General features: G+C 22.6%; 1 protein-coding gene across 1 annotated transcript in view; it reads left to right on the top strand.

Annotated features, from left to right (window-relative positions):
- LOC126745950 (uncharacterized) overlaps nucleotides 1–24461 on the top strand; it is a 99000-nt gene that overhangs the window by 55260 nt on the left and 19279 nt on the right. Inside the window, exon 4 of the mRNA XM_050454012.1 lies at nucleotides 23664–23714. Within this exon, the coding sequence (XP_050309969.1) occupies nucleotides 23664–23714 (51 nt within the window). The remainder of the gene's footprint in view (nucleotides 1–23663; nucleotides 23715–24461) is intronic.

The raw sequence follows: 24461 nt of genomic DNA, 5'->3' as shown, positions 1-24461 counted from the left end.
TTTACTATTTCCCACATACAAGATAGCCAAATAATGTTTTTTACAGTTTCAATACAACCAGAGTTAAGAAAATTTAATAACTAATAGCGTTGGCGATTGTTCCGATTTAATTTTTATTCAATTTTCAGATATAATTTGATTAACCCTAAATGATTTTTCAAAATAGTTTTATGTAATATGTTTTAAAAACATAGTCATATCTCACTCAGTTACGGTTATCTATTATTCAAATATAATTTAAAATTATTATTTACGTTATCAAGATGATTCAAATGATCCTTTTTAAGTTTTGGACATAACCAGGGTTAAGAAAATAGAACAATTAATCATTATTGCATTGTCCGATTTGATTCCAATTTAATTTTTGAAGTTCATTTGATGTACTGTAAATTATTTTTAAAATTTTTCTTATGAATTTTTTTTTAAAATAATTATATCTCACTCTATTACTGTTATTTATTATTCGAATATAATTTACATTTACTCTTTTGCATATACAAGATAGCCAAATGATGTTTTTTACGGTTTGAACACAACCAGAATTAAGAAAATTTAATAACTAATAGCGTTGGCGATTGTTCCGATTTAATTTTAATTCAATTTTTAGATATAATTTGATTAACCCTAAATGATTTTTAAAAATAGTTTTATATATTATGTTTTAAAAAACTAGTCATGTCTCACTCAATTACGGTTATCTATTATTCAAATTTATTTTAAAATTAATATTTAGGTTATACAAGATGACTCAAATGATCCTTTTTAAGTTTTGGACATAACCAGGGTTAAGAAAATAGAACAATCAATTATTATTGCATTGTCCGATTTGATTCCAATTTAATTTTTGGAGTTCATTTAATGTACTGTAAATTATTTTTAAAATTTTTCTTATGAATTGTTTTAAAAAAAAATAATTATATCTCACTCTATTACTGTTATTTATTATTGGAATATAATTTACATTTACTATTTCGCATATACAAGATAGCCAAATGATGTTTTTTACGATTTGAACACAACCAGAATTAAGAAAATATAATAACTCTTCGCGTTAACGATTGTTCCGATTTAATTTTAATTTAATTTTTAGATATAATTTGATTAACCCTAAATGATTTTTAAAAATATTTTGATATATTGTTTTTAAAAGAAATAGTCATATCTCATTCAATTAGGGTTATCTATTATTCAAATTTATTTTAAAATTAATATTTAGGTTAGACAAGATGACTCAAATGATCCTTTTTAAGTTTTGGACATAACCAGGGTTAAGAAAATAGAACAATTAATCATTATAGCATTGTCCGATTTGATTCCAATTTAATCTTTAAAGTTCAATTGATGGACTGTAAATTATTTTTAAAATTTTTCTTATGAATTGTTTTTTAAAAAAATAATTATATCTCACTCTATTACTGTTATCTATTATTCGAATAGAATTTAAATTTACTATTTCCCACATACAAGATAGCCAAATAATGTTTTTTACAGTTTGAATACAACCAGAGTTAAGAAAATTTAATAACTAATAGCGTTGGCGATTGTTCCGATTTAATTTTAATTCAATTTTTAGATATAATTTGATTAACCCTAAATGATTTTTAAAAATAGTTTTATGTATTGTGTTTAAAAAAATAGTCATATCTCACTCAATTACGGTTATCTATTATTCAAATTTATTTTAAAATTAATATTTAGGTTATACAAGATGACTCAAATGATCCTTTTTAAGTTTTGGACATAACCAGGGTTAAGAAAATAGTATAATTAATCATTATAACATTGTCCGATTTGATTCCAATATAATTTTTGAGCTCATTTGATGTACTGTAAATTACTTTTAAAATTTTTTTGATGTATTGTTTTAAAAAAAAAATCATATTTCACTCCATTACTGTTATCTATTATACGAATATAATTTAAATTTACTATTTCGTATATACGAGATAGCCAAATGATGTTTTTTACGGTTTGAACATAACCAGAGTTAAGAAAATATAATAACTAATAGCGTTAGCCATTGTTCCGATTTAATTTTAATTTAATTTTTAGATATAATTTGATTAACCCTAAATAATTTTTTAAATTATTTTGATGTATTGTGTTTAAAAAAATAGTCATATCTCACTCAATTACGGTTATCTATTATTCAAATTTATATCAAAATTAATATTTAGGTTATACAAGATGACTCAAATGATTCCTTTTAGGTTTTGGACGTAACCAGGGTTAAGAAAATAGAGCAATTAATTTCTATAGCATTGTCCGATTTGATTCCAATTTAATTTTTGAAGTTCATTTGATGTACTGTAAATTATTTTTAAAATTTTTTTGATGAATTGTTTTTAAAAAAAAATAATTAAATCTCACTCTATTACTGTTATCTATTTTTCGAACATAATTTAAATTTAGTATTTCCCATCTGCGAGATAGCCAAATGATGTTTTTTACGGTTTGAACACAACCAGAGTTAAGAAAATTCAATTACTAATAGCGTTAGCGATTGTTCCGATTTCATTTTAATTTAATTTTTAGATTTAATTTGATTAACCCTAAATAATTTTTTAAACTATTTTGATGAATTGTGTTTAAAAATAGTCATATCTCACTCAATTACGGTTATCTATTATTCAAATTTATTTCAAAATTAATATTTAGGTTATACAAGATGACTCAAATGATCCTTTTTAAGTTTTGGACATAACCAGGGTTAAGAAAATAGAATAATTAATCTTTATAGCATTGTCCGATTTGATCCCAATCTAATTTTTGAAGTTCATTTGATGTACTGTAAATTACTTTTTAAATTTTTCTCATGTACTGTTTTTTAAAAAAAATAATTATATTTCACTTTATTTCTGTTATCTATTATTCGAATATAATTTAAATTTACTATTTCGCATATACATGATAGCCAAATGATGTTTTTTACGGTTTGAACACAACCAGAATAAAGAAAATATAATAACTAATGGCGTTAGCGATTGTTCCGATATGATTTTAATTTAATTTTTAGATATAATTTGTTTAACCCTAAATAATTTTTTAAACTATTTTGATGAATTGTGTTTAAAATTAGTCATATCTCACTCAATTACGGTTATCTATTATTCAAATTTATTTCAAAATTAATATTTAGGTTATACAAGATGACTCAAATGATCCTTTTTAAGTTTTGGACATAACCAGGGTTAAGAAAATAGAATAATTAATCTTTATAGCATTGTCCGATTTAATCCCAATCTAATTTTTGAAGTTCATTTGATGTACTGTAAATTACTTTTAAAATTTTTCTGATGTATTGTTTTTTTAAAAAAATAATTATATTTCACTTTATTTCTGTTATCTATTATTCGAATATAATTTAAATTTACTATTTCGCATATACATGATAGCCAAATGATGTTTTTTACGGTTTGAACACAACCAGAGTTAAGAAAATTCAATTACTAATAGCGTTAGCGATTGTTCCGATTTCATTTTAATTTAATTTTTAGATTTAATTTGATTAACCCTAAATAATTTTTTAAACTATTTTGATGAATTGTGTTTAAAAATAGTCATGTCTCACTCAATTACGGTTATCTATTATTCAAATTTATTTTAGAATTAATATTTAGGTTATACAAGATGACTCAAATGATCCTTTTTAAGTTTTGGACATAACCAGGGTTAAGAAAATAGTATAATTAATCATTATAACATTGTCCGATTTGATTCCAATATAATTTTTGAGCTCATTTGATGTACTGTAAATTACTTTTAAAATTTTTTTGATGTATTGTTTTAAAAAAAAAATCATATTTCACACCATTACTGTTATCTATTATACGAATATAATTTAAATTTACTATTTCGTATATACGAGATAGCCAAATGATGTTTTTTACGGTTTGAACATAACCAGAGTTAAGAAAATATAATAACTAATAGCGTTAGCCATTGTTCCGATTTAATTTTAATTTAATTTTTAGATATAATTTGATTAACCCTAAATAATTTTTTAAATTATTTTGATGTATTGTGTTTAAAAAAATAGTCATATCTCACTCAATTACGGTTATCTATTATTCAAATTTATATCAAAATTAATATTTAGGTTATACAAGATGACTCAAATGATTCCTGTTAGGTTTTGGACGTAACCAGGGTTAAGAAAATAGAGCAATTAATTTCTATAGCATTGTCCGATTTGATTCCAATTTAATTTTTGAAGTTCATTTGATGTACTGTAAATTATTTTTAAAATTTTTTTGATGAATTGTTTTTAAAAAAAAAATAATTAAATCTCACTCTATTACTGTTATCTATTATTCGAACATAATTTAAATTTAGTATTTCCCATCTGCGAGATAGCCAAATGATGTTTTTTACGGTTTGAACACAACCAGAGTTAAGAAAATTCAATTACTAATAGCGTTAGCGATTGTTCCGATTTCATTTTAATTTAATTTTTAGATTTAATTTGATTAACCCTAAATAATTTTTTAAACTATTTTGATGAATTGTGTTTAAAAATAGTCATATCTCACTCAATTACGGTTATCTATTATTTAAATTTATTTCAAAATTAATATTTAGGTTATACAAGATGACTCAAATGATCCTTTTTAAGTTTTGGACATAACCAGGGTTAAGAAAATAGAATAATTAATCTTTATAGCATTGTCCGATTTGATCCCAATCTAATTTTTGAAGTTCATTTGATGTACTGTAAATTACTTTTTAAATTTTTCTCATGTACTGTTTTTTAAAAAAAATAATTATATTTCACTTTATTTCTGTTATCTATTATTCGAATATAATTTAAATTTACTATTTCGCATATACATGATAGCCAAATGATGTTTTTTACGGTTTGAACACAACCAGAATAAAGAAAATATAATAACTAATAGCGTTAGCGATTGTTCCGATATGATTTTAATTTAATTTTTAGATATAATTTGTTTAACCCTAAATAATTTTTTAAACTATTTTGATGAATTGTGTTTAAAATTAGTCATATCTCACTCAATTACGGTTATCTATTATTCAAATTTATTTCAAAATTAATATTTAGGTTATACAAGATGACTCAAATGATCCTTTTTAAGTTTTGGACATAACCAGGGTTAAGAAAATAGAATAATTAATCTTTATAGCATTGTCCGATTTGATCCCAATCTAATTTTTGAAGTTCATTTGATGTACTGTAAATTACTTTTAAAATTTTTCTGATGTATTGTTTTTTTAAAAAAATAATTATATTTCACTTTATTTCTGTTATCTATTATTCGAATATAATTTAAATTTACTATTTCGCATATACATGATAGCCAAATGATGTTTTTTACGGTTTGAACACAACCAGAGTTAAGAAAATTCAATTACTAATAGCGTTAGCGATTGTTCCGATTTCATTTTAATTTAATTTTTAGATTTAATTTGATTAACCCTAAATAATTTTTTAAACTATTTTGATGAATTGTGTTTAAAAATAGTCATATCTCACTCAATTACGGTTATCTATTATTCAAATTTATTTTAAAATTAATATTTAGGTTATACAAGATGACTCAAATGATCCTTTTTAAGTTTTGGACATAACCAGGGTTAAGAAAATAGTATAATTAATCATTATAACATTGTCCGATTTGATTCCAATATAATTTTTGAGCTCATTTGATGTACTGTAAATTACTTTTAAAATTTTTTTGATGTATTGTTTTAAAAAAAAAATCATATTTCACTCCATTACTGTTATCTATTATACGAATATAATTTAAATTTACTATTTCGTATATACGAGATAGCCAAATGATGTTTTTTACGGTTTGAACATAACCAGAGTTAAGAAAATATAATAACTAATAGCGTTAGCCATTGTTCCGATTTAATTTTAATTTAATTTTTAGATATAATTTGATTAACCCTAAATAATTTTTTAAATTATTTTGATGTATTGTGTTTAAAAAAATAGTCATATCTCACTCAATTACGGTTATCTATTATTCAAATTTATATCAAAATTAATATTTAGGTTATACAAGATGACTCAAATGATTCCTTTTAGGTTTTGGACGTAACCAGGGTTAAGAAAATAGAGCAATTAATTTCTATAGCATTGTCCGATTTGATTCCAATTTAATTTTTGAAGTTCGTTTGATGTACTGTAAATTATTTTTAAAATTTTTTTGATGAATTGTTTTTAAAAAAAAAATAATTAAATCTCACTCTATTACTGTTATCTATTATTCGATAATAATTTAAATTTAGTATTTCCCATCTGCGAGATAGCCAAATGATGTTTTTTACGGTTTGAACACAACCAGAGTTAAGAAAATTCAATTACTAATAGCGTTAGCGATTGTTCCGATTTCATTTTAATTTAATTTTTAGATTTAATTTGATTAACCCTAAATAATTTTTTAAACTATTTTGATGAATTGTGTTTAAAAATAGTCATATCTCACTCAATTACGGTTATCTATTATTCAAATTTATTTCAAAATTAATATTTAGGTTATACAAGATGACTCAAATGATCCTTTTTAAGTTTTGGACATAACCAGGGTTAAGAAAATAGAATAATTAATCTTTATAGCATTGTCCGATTTGATCCCAATCTAATTTTTGAAGTTCATTTGATGTACTGTAAATTACTTTTAAAATTTTTCTGATGTATTGTTTTTTTAAAAAATAATTATATTTCACTTTATTTCTGTTATCTATTATTCGAATATAATTTAAATTTACTATTTCGCATATACATGATAGCCAAATGATGTTTTTTACGGTTTGAACACAACCAGAATAAAGAAAATATAATAACTAATAGCGTTAGCGATTGTTCCGATATGATTTTAATTTAATTTTTAGATATAATTTGTTTAACCCTAAATAATTTTTTAAACTATTTTGATGAATTGTGTTTAAAATTAGTCATATCTCACTCAATTACGGTTATCTATTATTCAAATTTATTTCAAAATTAATATTTAGGTTATACAAGATGACTCAAATGATCCTTTTTAAGTTTTGGACATAACCAGGGTTAAGAAAATAGAATAATTAATCTTTATAGCATTGTCCGATTTGATCCCAATCTAATTTTTGAAGTTCATTTGATGTACTGTAAATTACTTTTAAAATTTTTCTGATGTATTGTTTTTTTAAAAAAATAATTATATTTCACTTTATTTCTGTTATCTATTATTCGAATATAATTTAAATTTACTATTTCGCATATACATGATAGCCAAATGATGTTTTTTACGGTTTGAACACAACCAGAGTTAAGAAAATTCAATTACTAATAGCGCTAGCGATTGTTCCGATTTCATTTTAATTTAATTTTTAGATTTAATTTGATTAACCCTAAATAATTTTTTAAACTATTTTGATGAATTGTGTTTAAAAATAGTCATATCTCACTCAATTACGGTTATCTAATATTCAAATTTATTTTAAAATTAATATTTAGGTTATACAAGATGACTCAAATGATCCTTTTTAAGTTTTGGACATAACCAGGGTTAAGAAAATAGTATAATTAATCATTATGACATTGTCCGATTTGATTCCAATATAATTTTTGAAGCTCATTTGATGTACTGTAAATTACTTTTAAAATTTTTTTGATGTATTGTTTAAAAAAAAATCATTTTTCACTCCATTACTGTTATCTATTATACGAATATAATTTAAATTTACTATTTCGTATATACGAGATAGCCAAATGATGTTTTTTACGGTTTGAACACAACCAGAGTTAAGAAAATTCAATTACTAATACCGTTAGCGATTGTTCCGATATGATTTCAATTTAATTTTTAGATATAATTTGTTTAACCCTAAATAATTTTTTAAACTATTTTGATGAATTGTGTTTAAAAATAGTCATAATTCACTCAATTACGGTTATCTATTATTCAAATTTATTTCAAAATTAATATTTAGGTTATACAAGATGACTCAAATGATCCTTTTTAAGTTTTGGACATAACCAGGGTTAAGAAAATAGAATAATTAATCTTTATAGCATTGTCCGATTTGATCCCAATCTAATTTTTGAAGTTCATTTGATGTAATGTAAATTACTTTTAAAATTTTTCTCATGTATTGTTTTTTAAAAAAAATAATTATATTTCACTTTATTTCTGTTATCTATTATTCGAATATAATTTAAATTTACTATTTCGCATATACATGATAGCCAAATGATGTTTTTTACGGTTTGAACACAACCAGAGTTAAGAAAATTCAATTACTAATAGCGTTAGCGATTGTTCCGATTTCATTTTAATTTAATTTTTAGATTTAATTTGATTAACCCTAAATAATTTTTTAAACTATTTTGATGAATTGTGTTTAAAAATAGTCATATCTCACTCAATTACGGTTATCTAATATTCAAATTTATTTTAAAATTAATATTTAGGTTATACAAGATGACTCAAATGATCCTTTTTAAGTTTTGGACATAACCAGGGTTAAGAAAATAGAATAATTAATCATTATAACATTTTCCGATTTAATTCCAATATAATTTTTGAAGTTCATTTGATGTACTGTAAATTACTTTTAAAATTTTTTGATGTATTGTTTTTAAAAAAAATAATCATATTTCACTCCATTACTGTTATCTATTATTCGAATTTAATTTAAATTTACTATTTCGCATATACATGATAGCCAAATGATGTTTTTTACGGTTTGAACACAACCAGAGTTAAGAAAATTCAATTACTAATAGCGTTAGCGATTGTTCCGATATGATTTCAATTTAATTTTTAGATATAATTTGTTTAACCCTAAATGGTTTTAAAAAATATTTTGACATATTGTGTTTAAAAAAAATATTCATCTTTCACTCTAATATGGTTATCTATTCGAATATAATTTAAAATTGGAATTTAGGTTATACAAGATGACCCAGATGATTCTTTTTTCGTTTTGGACATAACCAGGGTTAAGAAAATAGAACAATTAATTCCTATAGCATTGTCCGATTTTACTCCAATTTAATTTTTGAAGTTCATTTGATGTACTGTAAATTGCTTTTAAAATTTTTTTGATGTATTGTTAAAAAAAAAATGGTCATATCTCACTCTATTACGGTTATCTATTATTCGAATGTAATTTAAATTTGGTATTTAGGTTATGCAAGATGACTCAAATGATTATTTTTACATTTTGGCCACATAACCAGGGTTAAGAAAATAGAACGAGTAATCCCTATAGCATTGTCCGATTTGACTCCAATTTAATTTTTGAAGTTCATTTGATGTACTGTAAATTGCTTTTAAAATTTCCTTGACGTATTGTTCTTTAAAAAAATAGTCATATCTCACTCTATTACGGTTATCTATTATTCGAATATAATTTAAAATTGGTATATAGGTTATACAATATGACCCAAATGATCATTTTTAAGTTTTGGACATAACCAGGATAAAGAAAATCGATAACTATTAGCTATTGCTATTGCTCCGATTTGATTTTAATTTAATATTTAGATATAATTTGTTTAACCCTAAATGATTTTTTAAAATATTTTGAAGTATTGTGGTTTAAAAAAATAGTCATATCTTACTCTATTACGGTTACCTATTATTCGAATATAATTTAAAATTGGTTTTTAGGTTGTACAAGATGTTGCAGATGATTCTTTTTACGTTTTGGATATAATTAGGGTAAGAAACTAGAATAATTAATCATATTAATTTTTGAAGGTTATTTGATGTACTGCTAATTGCTTTAAAAATTTTTCTGATGTTTTGTTTTTTAAAAAATTAGTCATATCTCACTCTATTACTAAAATCTATTATTCGAATATAATTTAGATTTAGTATTTCGCATACACAAGATAGCCAAATGATCTTTTTTACTGTTTCAACATAACCAGAATTAAGAAAATATGATAATTAATATCGTTAACTCTTGTTCCGATTTAATTTTAATTTAATTTTTAGATATAATTTGTTTTACCCAAAATAATTTTTTTAAATATTTTGATCCATTGTGTTTTAAAAAAATACTCATATCTATTATTCGAATATAATATTAAATTGGTATTTAGGTTATACAAGATGACCCAAATGATCTTTTTAAGTTTTAGACATAACCAGGGCTAAGAAAATAGAACTATTAATCCCTATAGCATTGTCCGATTTGACTCCAATTTAATTTTTGAAGTTCATTTCATGTACTGTAAATTATATTTAACATTTTTCTAATGAATTGTTTTTAAAAAAAATAATTATATCTCACTCTATTACTGTTATCTATTATTTGAATATAATTTAAATTTACTATTTCGCATATACATGATACCCAAATGATGTTTTTTACGGTTTGAACACAACCAGAGTTAAGAAAATATAATAACTAATACCGTTAGCGAGTTTTCCGATATGATTTCAGTTTAATTTTTAGATATAATTTGTTTAACTCTAAATAATTTTTTAAAATATTTTGATGTATTGTGTTTTAAAAAAATAGTATATCTCACTCAATTACGGTTATCTATTATTCAAATATAATTTAAAATTAATATTTAGGTTATTCAAGATGACGCAAATGATCCTTTTTAAGTTTTGGACATAACCAGGCTTTAGAAAATAGAACAATTAATCCCTATAGCATTGTCCGATTTGATTCCTATCTCATTTTTAAAGTTCATTTGATGTACTATAAATTATTTTTAAAATTCTTCTGATGTATTGTTTTTTTAAAAAAAATAATCATATTTCACTCTATTACTGTTATCTATTATTCGAATATAATTTAAATTCACTTTTCATATATTGCTCCGATTTCATACATTTATTTCATACATTGTTCCGATTTCATTTTAATTTAATTTTTAGATTTAATTTGATTAACCCTAAATAATTTTTTAAACTATTTTGATGAATTGTGTTAAAAAATAGTCATATCTCACTCAATTACGGTTATCTATTAATCAAATTTATTTTAAAATTAATATTTAGGTTATACAAGATGACTCAAATGATCCTTTTTAAGTTTTGGACATAACCAGGGTTAAGAAAATAGTATAATTAATCATTATAACATTGTCCGATTTGATTCCAATATAATTTTTGAGCTCATTTGATGTACTGTAAATTACTTTTAAAATTTTTTTGATGTATTGTTTAAAAAAAAAATCATATTTTACTCCATTACTGTTATCTATTATACGAATATAATTTAAATTTACTATTTCGTATATACGAGATAGCCAAATGATGTTTTTTACGGTTTGAACATAACCAGAGTTAAGAAAATATAATAACTAATAGCGTTAGCCATTGTTCCGATTTAATTTTAATTTAATTTTTAGATATAATTTGATTAACCCTAAATAATTTTTTAAATTATTACTAAAATCTATTATTCGAATATAATTTAGATTTAGTATTTCGCATACACAAGATAGCCAAATGATCTTTTTTACTGTTTCAACATAACCAGAATTAAGAAAATATGATAATTAATATCGTTAACTCTTGTTCCGATTTAATTTTAATTTAATTTTTAGATATAATTTGTTTTACCCAAAATAATTTTTTTAAATATTTTGATCCATTGTGTTTTAAAAAAATACTCATATCTATTATTCGAATATAATATTAAATTGGTATTTAGGTTATACAAGATGACCCAAATGATCTTTTTAAGTTTTAGACATAACCAGGGCTAAGAAAATAGAACTATTAATCCCTATAGCATTGTCCGATTTGACTCCAATTTAATTTTTGAAGTTCATTTCATGTACTGTAAATTATATTTAACATTTTTCTAATGAATTGTTTTTAAAAAAAATAATTATATCTCACTCTATTACTGTTATCTATTATTTGAATATAATTTAAATTTACTATTTCGCATATACATGATACCCAAATGATGTTTTTTACGGTTTGAACACAACCAGAGTTAAGAAAATATAATAACTAATACCGTTAGCGAGTTTTCCGATATGATTTCAGTTTAATTTTTAGATATAATTTGTTTAACTCTAAATAATTTTTTAAAATATTTTGATGTATTGTGTTTTAAAAAAATAGTATATCTCACTCAATTACGGTTATCTATTATTCAAATATAATTTAAAATTAATATTTAGGTTATTCAAGATGACGCAAATGATCCTTTTTAAGTTTTGGACATAACCAGGCTTTAGAAAATAGAACAATTAATCCCTATAGCATTGTCCGATTTGATTCCTATCTCATTTTTAAAGTTCATTTGATGTACTATAAATTATTTTTAAAATTCTTCTGATGTATTGTTTTTTTAAAAAAAATAATCATATTTCACTCTATTACTGTTATCTATTATTCGAATATAATTTAAATTCACTTTTCATATATTGCTCCGATTTCATACATTTATTTCATACATTGTTCCGATTTCATTTTAATTTAATTTTTAGATTTAATTTGATTAACCCTAAATAATTTTTTAAACTATTTTGATGAATTGTGTTAAAAAATAGTCATATCTCACTCAATTACGGTTATCTATTAATCAAATTTATTTTAAAATTAATATTTAGGTTATACAAGATGACTCAAATGATCCTTTTTAAGTTTTGGACATAACCAGGGTTAAGAAAATAGTATAATTAATCATTATAACATTGTCCGATTTGATTCCAATATAATTTTTGAGCTCATTTGATGTACTGTAAATTACTTTTAAAATTTTTTTGATGTATTGTTTAAAAAAAAAATCATATTTTACTCCATTACTGTTATCTATTATACGAATATAATTTAAATTTACTATTTCGTATATACGAGATAGCCAAATGATGTTTTTTACGGTTTGAACATAACCAGAGTTAAGAAAATATAATAACTAATAGCGTTAGCCATTGTTCCGATTTAATTTTAATTTAATTTTTAGATATAATTTGATTAACCCTAAATAATTTTTTAAATTATTTTGATGTATTGTGTTTAAAAAAATAGTCATATCTCACTCAATTACGGTTATCTATTATTCAAATTTATATCAAAATTAATATTTAGGTTATACAAGATGACTCAAATGATCCCTTTTAGGTTTTGGACGTAACCAGGGTTAAGAAAATAGAGCAATTAATTTCTATAGCATTGTCCGATTTGATTCCAATTTAATTTTTGAAGTTCATTTGATGTACTGTAAATTATTTTTAAAATTTTTCTGATGAATTGTTTTTAAAAAAAAAATAATTAAATCTCACTCTATTACTGTTATCTATTATTCGAACATAATTTAAATTTAGTATTTCCCATCTGCGAGATAGCCAAATGATGTTTTTTACAATTTGAACACAACCAGAGTAAAGAAAATATAATAACTAATAGCGTTAGCGATTGTTCCGATATGATTTTAATTTAATTTTTAGATTTAATTTGATTAATCCTAAATAATTTTTTAAATTATTTTGATGTATTGTGTTTAAAAAAAATAGTCATATCTCACTCTATTACGGTTATCTATTATTCAAATTTATTTTAAAATTTATATTTAAATTTTACAAGATGACTCAACTGATGTTTTTTAAGTTTTGGACGTAACCAGGATAAAGAAAATCGATTACTACTACCTATCGCTATTGTTCCGATATAATTTCAATTTAATTTTTAGATATAAAATGTTTAACCCTTAATAATTTTTTAAAATATTTTTAGGTATTGATTTTTAAAAAAAATAATTATATCTCACTCTATTACCGTTATCAATTATTCGAATATAATTTAAATTTGCTATTTCGCATATACAAGATAGCCAAATGATGTTTTTTACGGTTTCAACACAACCAGTGTTAAGAAAATATAATAACTAATAGCGTTAGCGATTGTTCCGATTTAATTTTAATTCAATTTTTAGATATAATTTAATTAACCCTAAATGATTTTTAAAAATATTTTGTTGTATTGTGTTTTAAAAAAATAGTCATATCTCACTCAATTACGGTTATCTATTATTCAAATTTATTTTAAAATTAATATTTAGGTTATACAAGATGAATTATTATATCTCACTCTATTACCGTTATCTATTATTCGCATATAATTTAAATTTGCTATTTCGCATATACAAGATAGCCAAATGATGTTTTTTACGGTTTGAACATAACCAGAGCAAAGAAAATATACTAACTAATAGCGTTAGCCATTGTTCCATTTAATTTTTAGATATAATTTGATTAACCCTAAATAATTTTTTAGAATATTTTGATGTATTGTGTTTAAAAAAATGGTTATATCTCACTCAATTACGTTTATCTATTATTCAAATTTATTTTAAAATTAATATTTAGGTTCTACAAGATGACTCAAATGATCCTTTTTAAGTTTTGGACATAACCAGGGTTAAGAAAATACAATAATTAATCATTATAGCATTGTCCGATTTGATTCCAATTTAATTTTTGAAGTTCATTTGATGCACTGTAAATTACTTTTAAAATTTTTTCTACGTATTTATTTAAAAAAAAAAAATAATCATATTTCACTCCATTACTGTTATCTATGATTCGAATATAATTTAAATTTACTATTTCGTATATACGAGATAGCCAGATGATGTTTTTTATGGTTTAAACATAACCAGAGCTAAGAAAATATAATAACTAATAGCGTTAGCCATTGTTCAGATTTAATTTTAATTTAATTTTTAGATATAATTTGATTAACCCTAAATAATTTTTAAAATTACTTTGATGTATTGTGTTTAAAAAAATAGTCATATCTCACTCAATTACGGTTATCTATTATTCAAATTTATTTTAAAATTATTATTTAGGTTGAACAAGATGACTCAAATGATCCTTTTTAAGTTTTGGACATAACCAGGGTTAAGAAAATAGAATAATTAATCCATTATAGCATTGTCCGATTTGATTCCAATTTAATTTTTAAAGTTCATTTGATGTACTGTAAATTACTTTTAAAATTGTTCTGATGTATTGTTTTTTTAAAAAAATAATTATATTTCACTTTATTTCTGTTATCTATTATTCGAATATAATTTAAATTTACTATTTCGCATATACATGATAGCTAAATGATGTTTTTTACTGTTTGAACATAACCAGAGTTAAGAAAATTCAGTTACTAATAGCGTTAGCGATTGTTCCGATATGATTTCAATTTAATTTTTAGATATAATTTGATTAACCCTAAATAATTTTTTAAATTATTTTGATGTATTGTGTTTAAGAAAATAGTCATATCTCACTCAATTACGGTTATCTATTATTTAAATTTATTTCAAAAATAATATTTAGGTTATACAGATGACTCAAATGATCCTTTTTAATTTTTGGACATAACCAGGGTTAAGAAAATAGAATAATTAATCTTTATAGCATTGTCCGATTTGATTCCAATCTAATTTTTGAAGTTCATTTGATGTACTGTAAATTACTTTTAAAATTTTTCTGATGTATTGTTTTTTTAAAAAAATAATTATATTTCACTTTATTTCTGTTATCTATTATTCGCATATAATTTAAATTTACTATTTCGCATATACATGATAGCCAAATGATGTTTTTTTTTGTTTGAACATAACCAGAGTTAAGAAAATTCGGTTACTAATAGCGTTAGCGATTGTTCCGATATGATTTCAATTTAATTTTTAGATGTAATTTGATTAATCCTAAATATTTTTTTAAATTATTTTGATGTATTGTGTTTAAAAAAAATAGTCATATCTCACTCTATTACGGTTATCTATTATTCAAATTTATTTTAAAATTTATATTTAAATTTTACAAGATGACTCAACTGATGCTTTTTAAGTTTTGGACATAACCAGGATAAAGAAAATCGATTACTACTACCTATCGCTATTGTTCCGATATAATTTCAATTTAATTTTTAGATATAAAATGTTTAACCCTAAATAATTTTTGAAAATATTTTTAGGTATTGATTTTTAAAAAAATAATTATATCTCACTCTATTACCGTTATCAATTATTCGAATATAATTTAAATTTGCTATTTCGCATATACAAGATAGATAAGATGATGTTTTTTACGGTTTCAACACAACCAGAGTTAAGAAAATATAATAACTAATAGCGTTAGCGATTGTTCCGATTTCATTTTAATTTAATTTTTAGATATATTTTAATTAACCCTAAATGATTTTTAAAGATATTATTAGGTATTGATTTTTAAAAAAATAATTATATCTCACTCTATTACCGTTATCAATTATTCGAATATAATTTAAATTTGCTATTGCGCATATACAAGATAGCCAAATGATGTTTTTTACGGTTTGAACATAACCAGAGCAAAGAAAATATACTAACTAATAGCGTTAGCCATTGTTCCATTTAATTTTTAGATATAATTTGATTAACCCTAAATAATTTTTTAGAATATTTTGATGTATTGTGTTTAAAAAAATGGTTATATCTCACTCAATTACGCTTATCTATTATTCAAATTTATTTTAAAATTAATATTTAGGTTCTACAAGATGACTCAAATGATCCTTTTTAAGTTTTGGACATAACCAGGGTTAAGAAAATAGAATAATTAATCATTATAGCATTGTCCGATTTGATTCCAATTTAATTTTTGAAGTTCATTTGATGCACTGTAAATTACTTTTAAAATTTTTCTATGTATTTATTTAAAAAAAAATAATCATATTTCACTCCATTACTGTTATCTATGATTCGAATATAATTTAAATTTACTATTTCGTATATACGAGATAGCCAGATGATGTTTTTTATGGTTTAAACATAACCAGAGCTAAGAAAATATAATAACTAATAGCGTTAGCCATTGTTCAGATTTAATTTTAATTTAATTTTTAGATATAATTTGATTAACCCTAAATAATTTTTCAAATTACTTTGATGTATTGTGTTTAAAAAAATAGTCATATCTCACTCAATTACGGTTATCTATTATTCAAATTTATTTTAAAATTATTATTTAGGTTGAACAAGATGACTCAAATGATCCTTTTTAAGTTTTGGACATAACCAGGGTTAAGAAAATAGAATAATTAATCCATTATAGCATTGTCCGATTTGATTCCAATTTAATTTTTAAAGTTCATTTGATGTACTGTAAATTACTTTTAAAATTGTTCTGATGTATTGTTTTTTAAAAAAAATAATTATATTTCACTTTATTTCTGTTATCTATTATTCGAATATAATTTAAATTTACTATTTCGCATATACAAGATAGCCAAATGATGTTTTTTACGGTTTGAAAATAACTAGAGTTAAGAAAATACAATTACTAATAGCGTTAGCGATTATTCCGACATGATTTCAATTTAATTTTTAGATATAATTTGATTAACCCTAAATAATTTTTTAAATTATTTTGATGTATTGTGTTTAAAAAAAAATAGTCATATCTCACTGAATTACGGTTATCTATTATTCAAATTTATTTTAAAATAAATATTTAGTTTATTCAAGTTGACTCAAATGATCGCTTTTAAGTTTTGGACATAACCAAGATTAAGAAAATAGAATAATTAATCTTTATAGCATTGTCCGATTTGATTCCAATCTAATTTTTGAAGTTCATTTGATGTACTGTAAAATATTTTTAAAATTTTTCTGATGTATTGTTTTTTTTTTAAATAATTATATTTCACTCCATTTCTGTTATCTATTATTCGAATATAATTTAAATTTACTATTTCGTATATACGAGATAGCCAAATGATGTTTTTTACGATTTTAACATAACCAGAGCTAAGAAAATATTATAACTAATAGCGTTAGCCATTGTACCGATTTAATTTTAATTTAATTTTTAGATATAATTTGATTAACCCTGAATAATTTTTTTAATTATTTTGATGTATTGTGTTTAAAAAAAATAGTCATATCTCACTGAATTACGGTTATCTATTATTCAAATTTATTTCAAAATTAATATTTAGGTTATACAGATGACTCAAATGATCCTTTTTAAGTTTTGGACATAATTTAGGGTTAAGAAAATAGAATAATTAATCTTTATAGCATTGTCCGATTTGATTCCAATCTAATTTTTGAAGTTCATTTGATGTACTGTAAATTACTTTTAAAATTTTTCTGATGTATTGTTTTTTTAAAAAAATAATTATATTTCACTTTATTTCTGTTATCTATTATTCGAATATAATTTAAATTTACTATTTCGCATATACATGATAGCTAAATGATGTTTTTTACTGTTTGAACATAACCAGAGTTAAGAAAATTCAGTTACTAATAGCGTTAGCGATTGTTCCGATATGATTTCAATTTAATTTTTAGATATAATTTGATTAACCCTAAATAATTTTTTAAGTTATTTAGATGTATTGTGTTTAAGAAAATAGTCATATCTCACTCAATTACGGTTATCTATTATTCAAATTTATTTCAAAATTAATATTTAGGTTATACAGATGACTCAAATGATCCTTTTTAAGTTTTGGACATAACCAGGGTTGAGAAAATAGAATAATTAATATTTATAGCATTGTCCGATTTGATTCCAATCTAAATTTTGAAGTTCATTTGATGTACTGTAAATTACTTTTAAAATTTTTCTGATGTATTGTTTTTTTAAAAAAATAATTATATTTCACTTTATTTCTGTTATCTGTTATTCGAATATAATTTAAATTTACTATTTCGCATATACATGATAGCTAAATGATGTTTTTTACTGTTTGAACATAACCAGAGTTAAGAAAATTCGGCTACTAATAGCGTTAGCGATTGTTCCGATATGATTCCAATCTAATTTTTGAAGTTTATTTGATGTACTGTAAATTACTTTTAAAATTTTTCTGATGTATTGTTTTTTTAAAAAAATAATTATATTTCACTCTATTTCTGTTATCTATTACTCGAATATAATTTATATTTACTATTTCGTATATACGAGATAGCCAAATGATGTTTTTTACGGTTTGAACCTAACCAGAGCTAAGAAAATATAATAAATAATAGCGATAGCCATTGTTCCGATTTAATTTTAATTTAATTTTTAGATATAATTTGATTAACCCTAAATAATTTTTTAAATTATTTTGATGTATTGTGTTTAAAAAAAATAGTCATATCTCACTGAATTACCCTTATCTATTATTCAAATTTATTTTAAAATTAATATTTAGGTTATACAAGATGACTCAAATGATCCTTTTTAAGTTTTGGACATAACCAGGATAAGGAAAATTGATTACTATTACCTATCGCTATTGTTCCGATATAATTTCAATTTAATTTTTAGATATAAATTGTTTAACCCTAAATAATGTTTTAAAATATTTTTAGGTATTGATTTTTAAAAAAATTATTATATCTCACTCTATTACCGTTATCTATTATTCGCATATAATTTAAATTTGCTATTTCGCATATACAAGATAGCCAAATGATGTTTTTTACGGTTTGAACATAACCAGAGCAAAGAAAATATACTAACTAATAGCGTTAGCCATTGTTCCGATTTAATTTTTAGATATAATTTGATTAACCCTAAATAATTTTTTAGAATATTTTGATGTATTGTGTTTGAAAAAATGGTTATATCTCACTCAATTAGGCTTATCTATTATTCAAATTTATTTTAAAATTAATATTTAGGTTCTACAAGATGACTCAAATGATCCTTTTTAAGTTTTGGACATAACCAGGGTTAAGAAAATAGAATAATTAATCATTATAGCATTGTCCGATTTGATTCCAATTTAATTTTTGAAGTTCATTTGATGCACTGTAAATTACTTTTAAAATTTTTCTATGTATTTATTTAAAAAAAAAATAATCATATTTCACTCCATTACTGTTATCTATGATTCGAATATAATTTAAATTTACTATTTCGTATATACGAGATAGCCAGATGATGTTTTTTATGGTTTAAACATAACCAGAGCTAAGAAAATATAATAACTAATAGCGTTAGCCATTGTTCAGATTTAATTTTAATTTAATTTTTAGATATAATTTGATTAACCCTAAATAATTTTTCAAATTACTTTGATGTATTGTGTTTAAAAAAATAGTCATATCTCACTCAATTACGGTTATCTATTATTCAAATTTATTTTAAAATTATTATTTAGGTTGAACAAGATGACTCAAATGATCCTTTTTATTTCGCATATACATGATAGCTAAATGATGTTTTCTACTGTTTGAACATAACCAGAGTTAAGAAAATTCGGTTACTAATAGCGTTAGCGATTGTTCCGATATGATTTCAATTTAATTTTTAGATGTAATTTGATTAATCCTAAATAATTTTTTAAATTATTTTGATGTATTGTGTTTAAAAAAAATAGTCATATCTCACTCTATTACGGTTATCTATTATTCAAATTTATTTTAAAATTTATATTTAAATTTTACAAGATGACTCAACTGATGCTTTTTAAGTTTTGGACATAACCACGATAAAGAAAATCGATTACTACTACCTATCGCTATTGTTCCGATATAATTTCAATTTAATTTTTAGATATAAAATGTTTAACCCTAAATAATTTTTTAAAATATTTTTAGGTATTGATTTTTAAAAAAATAATTATATCTCACTCTATTACCGTTATCAATTATTCGAATATAATTTAAATTTGCTATTTCGCATATACAAGATAGCCAAATGATGTTTTTTACGGTTTCAACACAACCAGAGTTAAGAAAATATAATAACTAATAGCGTTAGCGATTGTTCCGATTTCATTTTATTTTAATTTTTAGATTTAATTTGATTAACCCTAAATAATTTTTTAAATTATTTTGATGAATTGTGTTTAAAAAAAATTGTCATATCTCACTGAATTACGGTTATCTATTATTCAAATTTATATTTAAATTTTACAAGATGACTCAACTGATGTTTTTTAAGTTTTGGACATAACCAGAGCAAAGAAAATATACTAACTAATAGCGTTAGCCATTGTTCCGATTTAATTTTTAGATATAATTTGATTAACCCTAAATAATTTTTTAGAATATTTTGATGTATTGTGTTTGAAAAAAATGGTTATATCTCACTCAATTAGGCTTATCTATTATTCAAATTTATTTTAAAATTAATATTTAGGTTCTACAAGATGACTCAAATGATCCTTTTTAAGTTTTGGACATAACCAGGGTTAAGAAAATAGAATAATTAATCATTATAGCATTGTCCGATTTGATTCCAATTTAATTTTTGAAGTTCATTTGATGCACTGTAAATTACTTTTAAAATTTTTCTATGTATTTATTTAAAAAAAAAATAATCATATTTCACTCCATTACTGTTATCTATGATTCGAATATAATTTAAATTTACTATTTCGTATATACGAGATAGCCAGATGATGTTTTTTATGGTTTAAACATAACCAGAGCTAAGAAAATATAATAACTAATAGCGTTAGCCATTGTTCAGATTTAATTTTAATTTAATTTTTAGATATAATTTGATTAACCCTAAATAATTTTTCAAATTACTTTGATGTATTGTGTTTAAAAAAATAGTCATATCTCACTCAATTACGGTTATCTATTATTCAAATTTATTTTAAAATTATTATTTAGGTTGAACAAGATGACTCAAATGATCCTTTTTATTTCGCATATACATGATAGCTAAATGATGTTTTCTACTGTTTGAACATAACCAGAGTTAAGAAAATTCGGTTACTAATAGCGTTAGCGATTGTTCCGATATGATTTCAATTTAATTTTTAGATGTAATTTGATTAATCCTAAATAATTTTTTAAATTATTTTGATGTATTGTGTTTAAAAAAAATAGTCATATCTCACTCTATTACGGTTATCTATTATTCAAATTTATTTTAAAATTTATATTTAAATTTTACAAGATGACTCAACTGATGCTTTTTAAGTTTTGGACATAACCACGATAAAGAAAATCGATTACTACTACCTATCGCTATTGTTCCGATATAATTTCAATTTAATTTTTAGATATAAAATGTTTAACCCTAAATAATTTTTTAAAATATTTTTAGGTATTGATTTTTAAAAAAATAATTATATCTCACTCTATTACCGTTATCAATTATTCGAATATAATTTAAATTTGCTATTTCGCATATACAAGATAGCCAAATGATGTTTTTTACGGTTTCAACACAACCAGAGTTAAGAAAATATAATAACTAATAGCGTTAGCGATTGTTCCGATTTCATTTTAATTTAATTTTTAGATTTAATTTGATTAACCCTAAATAATTTTTTAAATTATTTTGATGAATTGTGTTTAAAAAAAATTGTCATATCTCACTGAATTACGGTTATCTATTATTCAAATTTATATTTAAATTTTACAAGATGACTCAACTGATGTTTTTTAAGTTTTGGACATAACCAGGATAAAGAAAATCGATTACTACTACCTATCGCTATTGTTCCGATATAATTTCAATTTAATGTTTAGATATAAAATGTTTAACCCTTAATAATTTTTTAAAATATTTTTAGGTATTGATTTTTAAAAAAATAATTATATCTCACTCTATTACCGTTATCAATTATTCGAATATAATTTAAATTTGCTATTTCGCATATACAAGATAGCCAAATGATGTTTTTTACGGTTTCAACACAACCAGTGTTAAGAAAACATAATATCTAATAGCGTTAGCGATTGTTCCGATTTAATTTTAATTCAATTTTTAGATATAATTTAGTTAACCCTAAATGATTTTTAAAAATATTTTGTTGTATTGTGTTTTAAATAAATAGTCATATCTCACTCAATTACGGTTATCTATTATTCAAATTTATTTTAAAATTAATATTTAGGTTATACAAGATGACTCAAATGATCCTTTTTAAGTTTTGGACATAACCAGGGTTAAGAAAATAGAATAATTAATCTTTATAGCATTGTCCGATTTGATTCCAATCTAATTTTTGATGTTTATTTGATGTATTGTTTTTTTTAAAAAATAATTATATTTCACTCCATTTCTGTTATCTATTACTCGAATATAATTTAAATTTACTATTTCGTATATACGAGATAGCCAAATGATGTTTTTTACGGTTTGAACCTAACCAGAGCTAAGAAAATATAATAAATAATAGCATTTGATGTTCTGTAAATTACTTTTAAAATTTTTTTGATGTATTGTTTTTTAAAAAAATAAGTATATCTCACTCTATTACTGTTATCTGTTACTCGAATATAATTTAAACTTACTATTTCGCATATACGAGATAGCAAAATGATGTTTTTTATGGTTTGAACACAACCAGAGTACAGAAAATACAATTACTAATAGCGTTAGCTTTTGTTCCGATTCCATTTTAATTTGATATTTAGATATAATATGTTTGACTAAATGTTTTTTAAAAATATTTTGAAGTATAGTGTTATAAAAAAAATATCTCACTCTTTTACAGTTATCTATCATTCGAATGTAATTTAAATTTGGTATTTAGGTTATGCAAGATGACTCAAATGATTATTTTTACGTTTTGGACATAACCAGGGTTAAGAAAATAGAACAAGTAATCCCAATAGCATTGTCCGATTTGATTCCAATATGATTTTTGAAGTTCATTTGATGTACTGTAAATTGCTTTTAAAATTTTCTTGATGTATTTTTTTAAAAAAAATAGTCATATCTCACTCTATTACGGTTATCTATTATTCGGATATAATTTAAAATTGGTTTTTAGGTTGTACAAGATGGCGCAGATGATTCTTTTTACGTTTTGGATATAATCAGGGTAAGAAAATAGAATAATTAATAAAATTAATTTTTGAAGTTCATTTGATGTACTGCTAATTGCTTTTAACATTTTTCTGATGTTTTGTTCTTTAAAAACTTGGTCATATCTCACTCTATTACTAATATCTATTATTCGAATATATTTTAAAATTAGTATTTCGCATATACAAGCTAGCCAAATAATCTTTTTTATGGTTTGAGCATAACCAGAATTAAGAAAATACGATAATTAATAGCGTTAGCTATTGTTCCCATTTAATTTTAATTTAATTTTTAGATATAATTTGTTTAACCCTAAATAATTTTTAAAAATATATTGAAGTATTGTGTTTGAAAAAAATACTCATTTCTCACTCCATTACGGTTATCTATTATTCGAATATAATATTAAATTGGTATTTAGGGATACAAGCTGACCCATATGATACTTTTTAAGTTTTGGACATAACCAGGGTTAAAAAAATAGAACATTTAATCCCTATAGAATTAGCCGATTTGACTACAATCTAATTTTTGAAGTTCATTTGATGTACTGTAAATTACTTTTAAAATTTTTCTGATGTATTGTTTTTTTAAAAAAATAATTATATTTCACTTTATTTCTGTTATCTATTATTCGAATATAATTTAAATTTACTATTTCGCATATACATGATAGCTAAATGATGTTTTTTACTGTTTGAACATAACCAGAGTTAAGAAAATTCGGTTACTACTAGCGTTAGCGATTGTTCCGATATGATTT

The sequence above is a fragment of the Anthonomus grandis genome, chromosome 16 (assembly GCF_022605725.1).
Source record: "Anthonomus grandis grandis chromosome 16, icAntGran1.3, whole genome shotgun sequence".
NCBI classification, from domain to species: domain Eukaryota; kingdom Metazoa; phylum Arthropoda; class Insecta; order Coleoptera; family Curculionidae; genus Anthonomus; species Anthonomus grandis.
The sequence above is the reverse complement of the archived record's forward strand: the minus strand, read 5'-3'. Positions and strand labels throughout refer to the sequence as shown.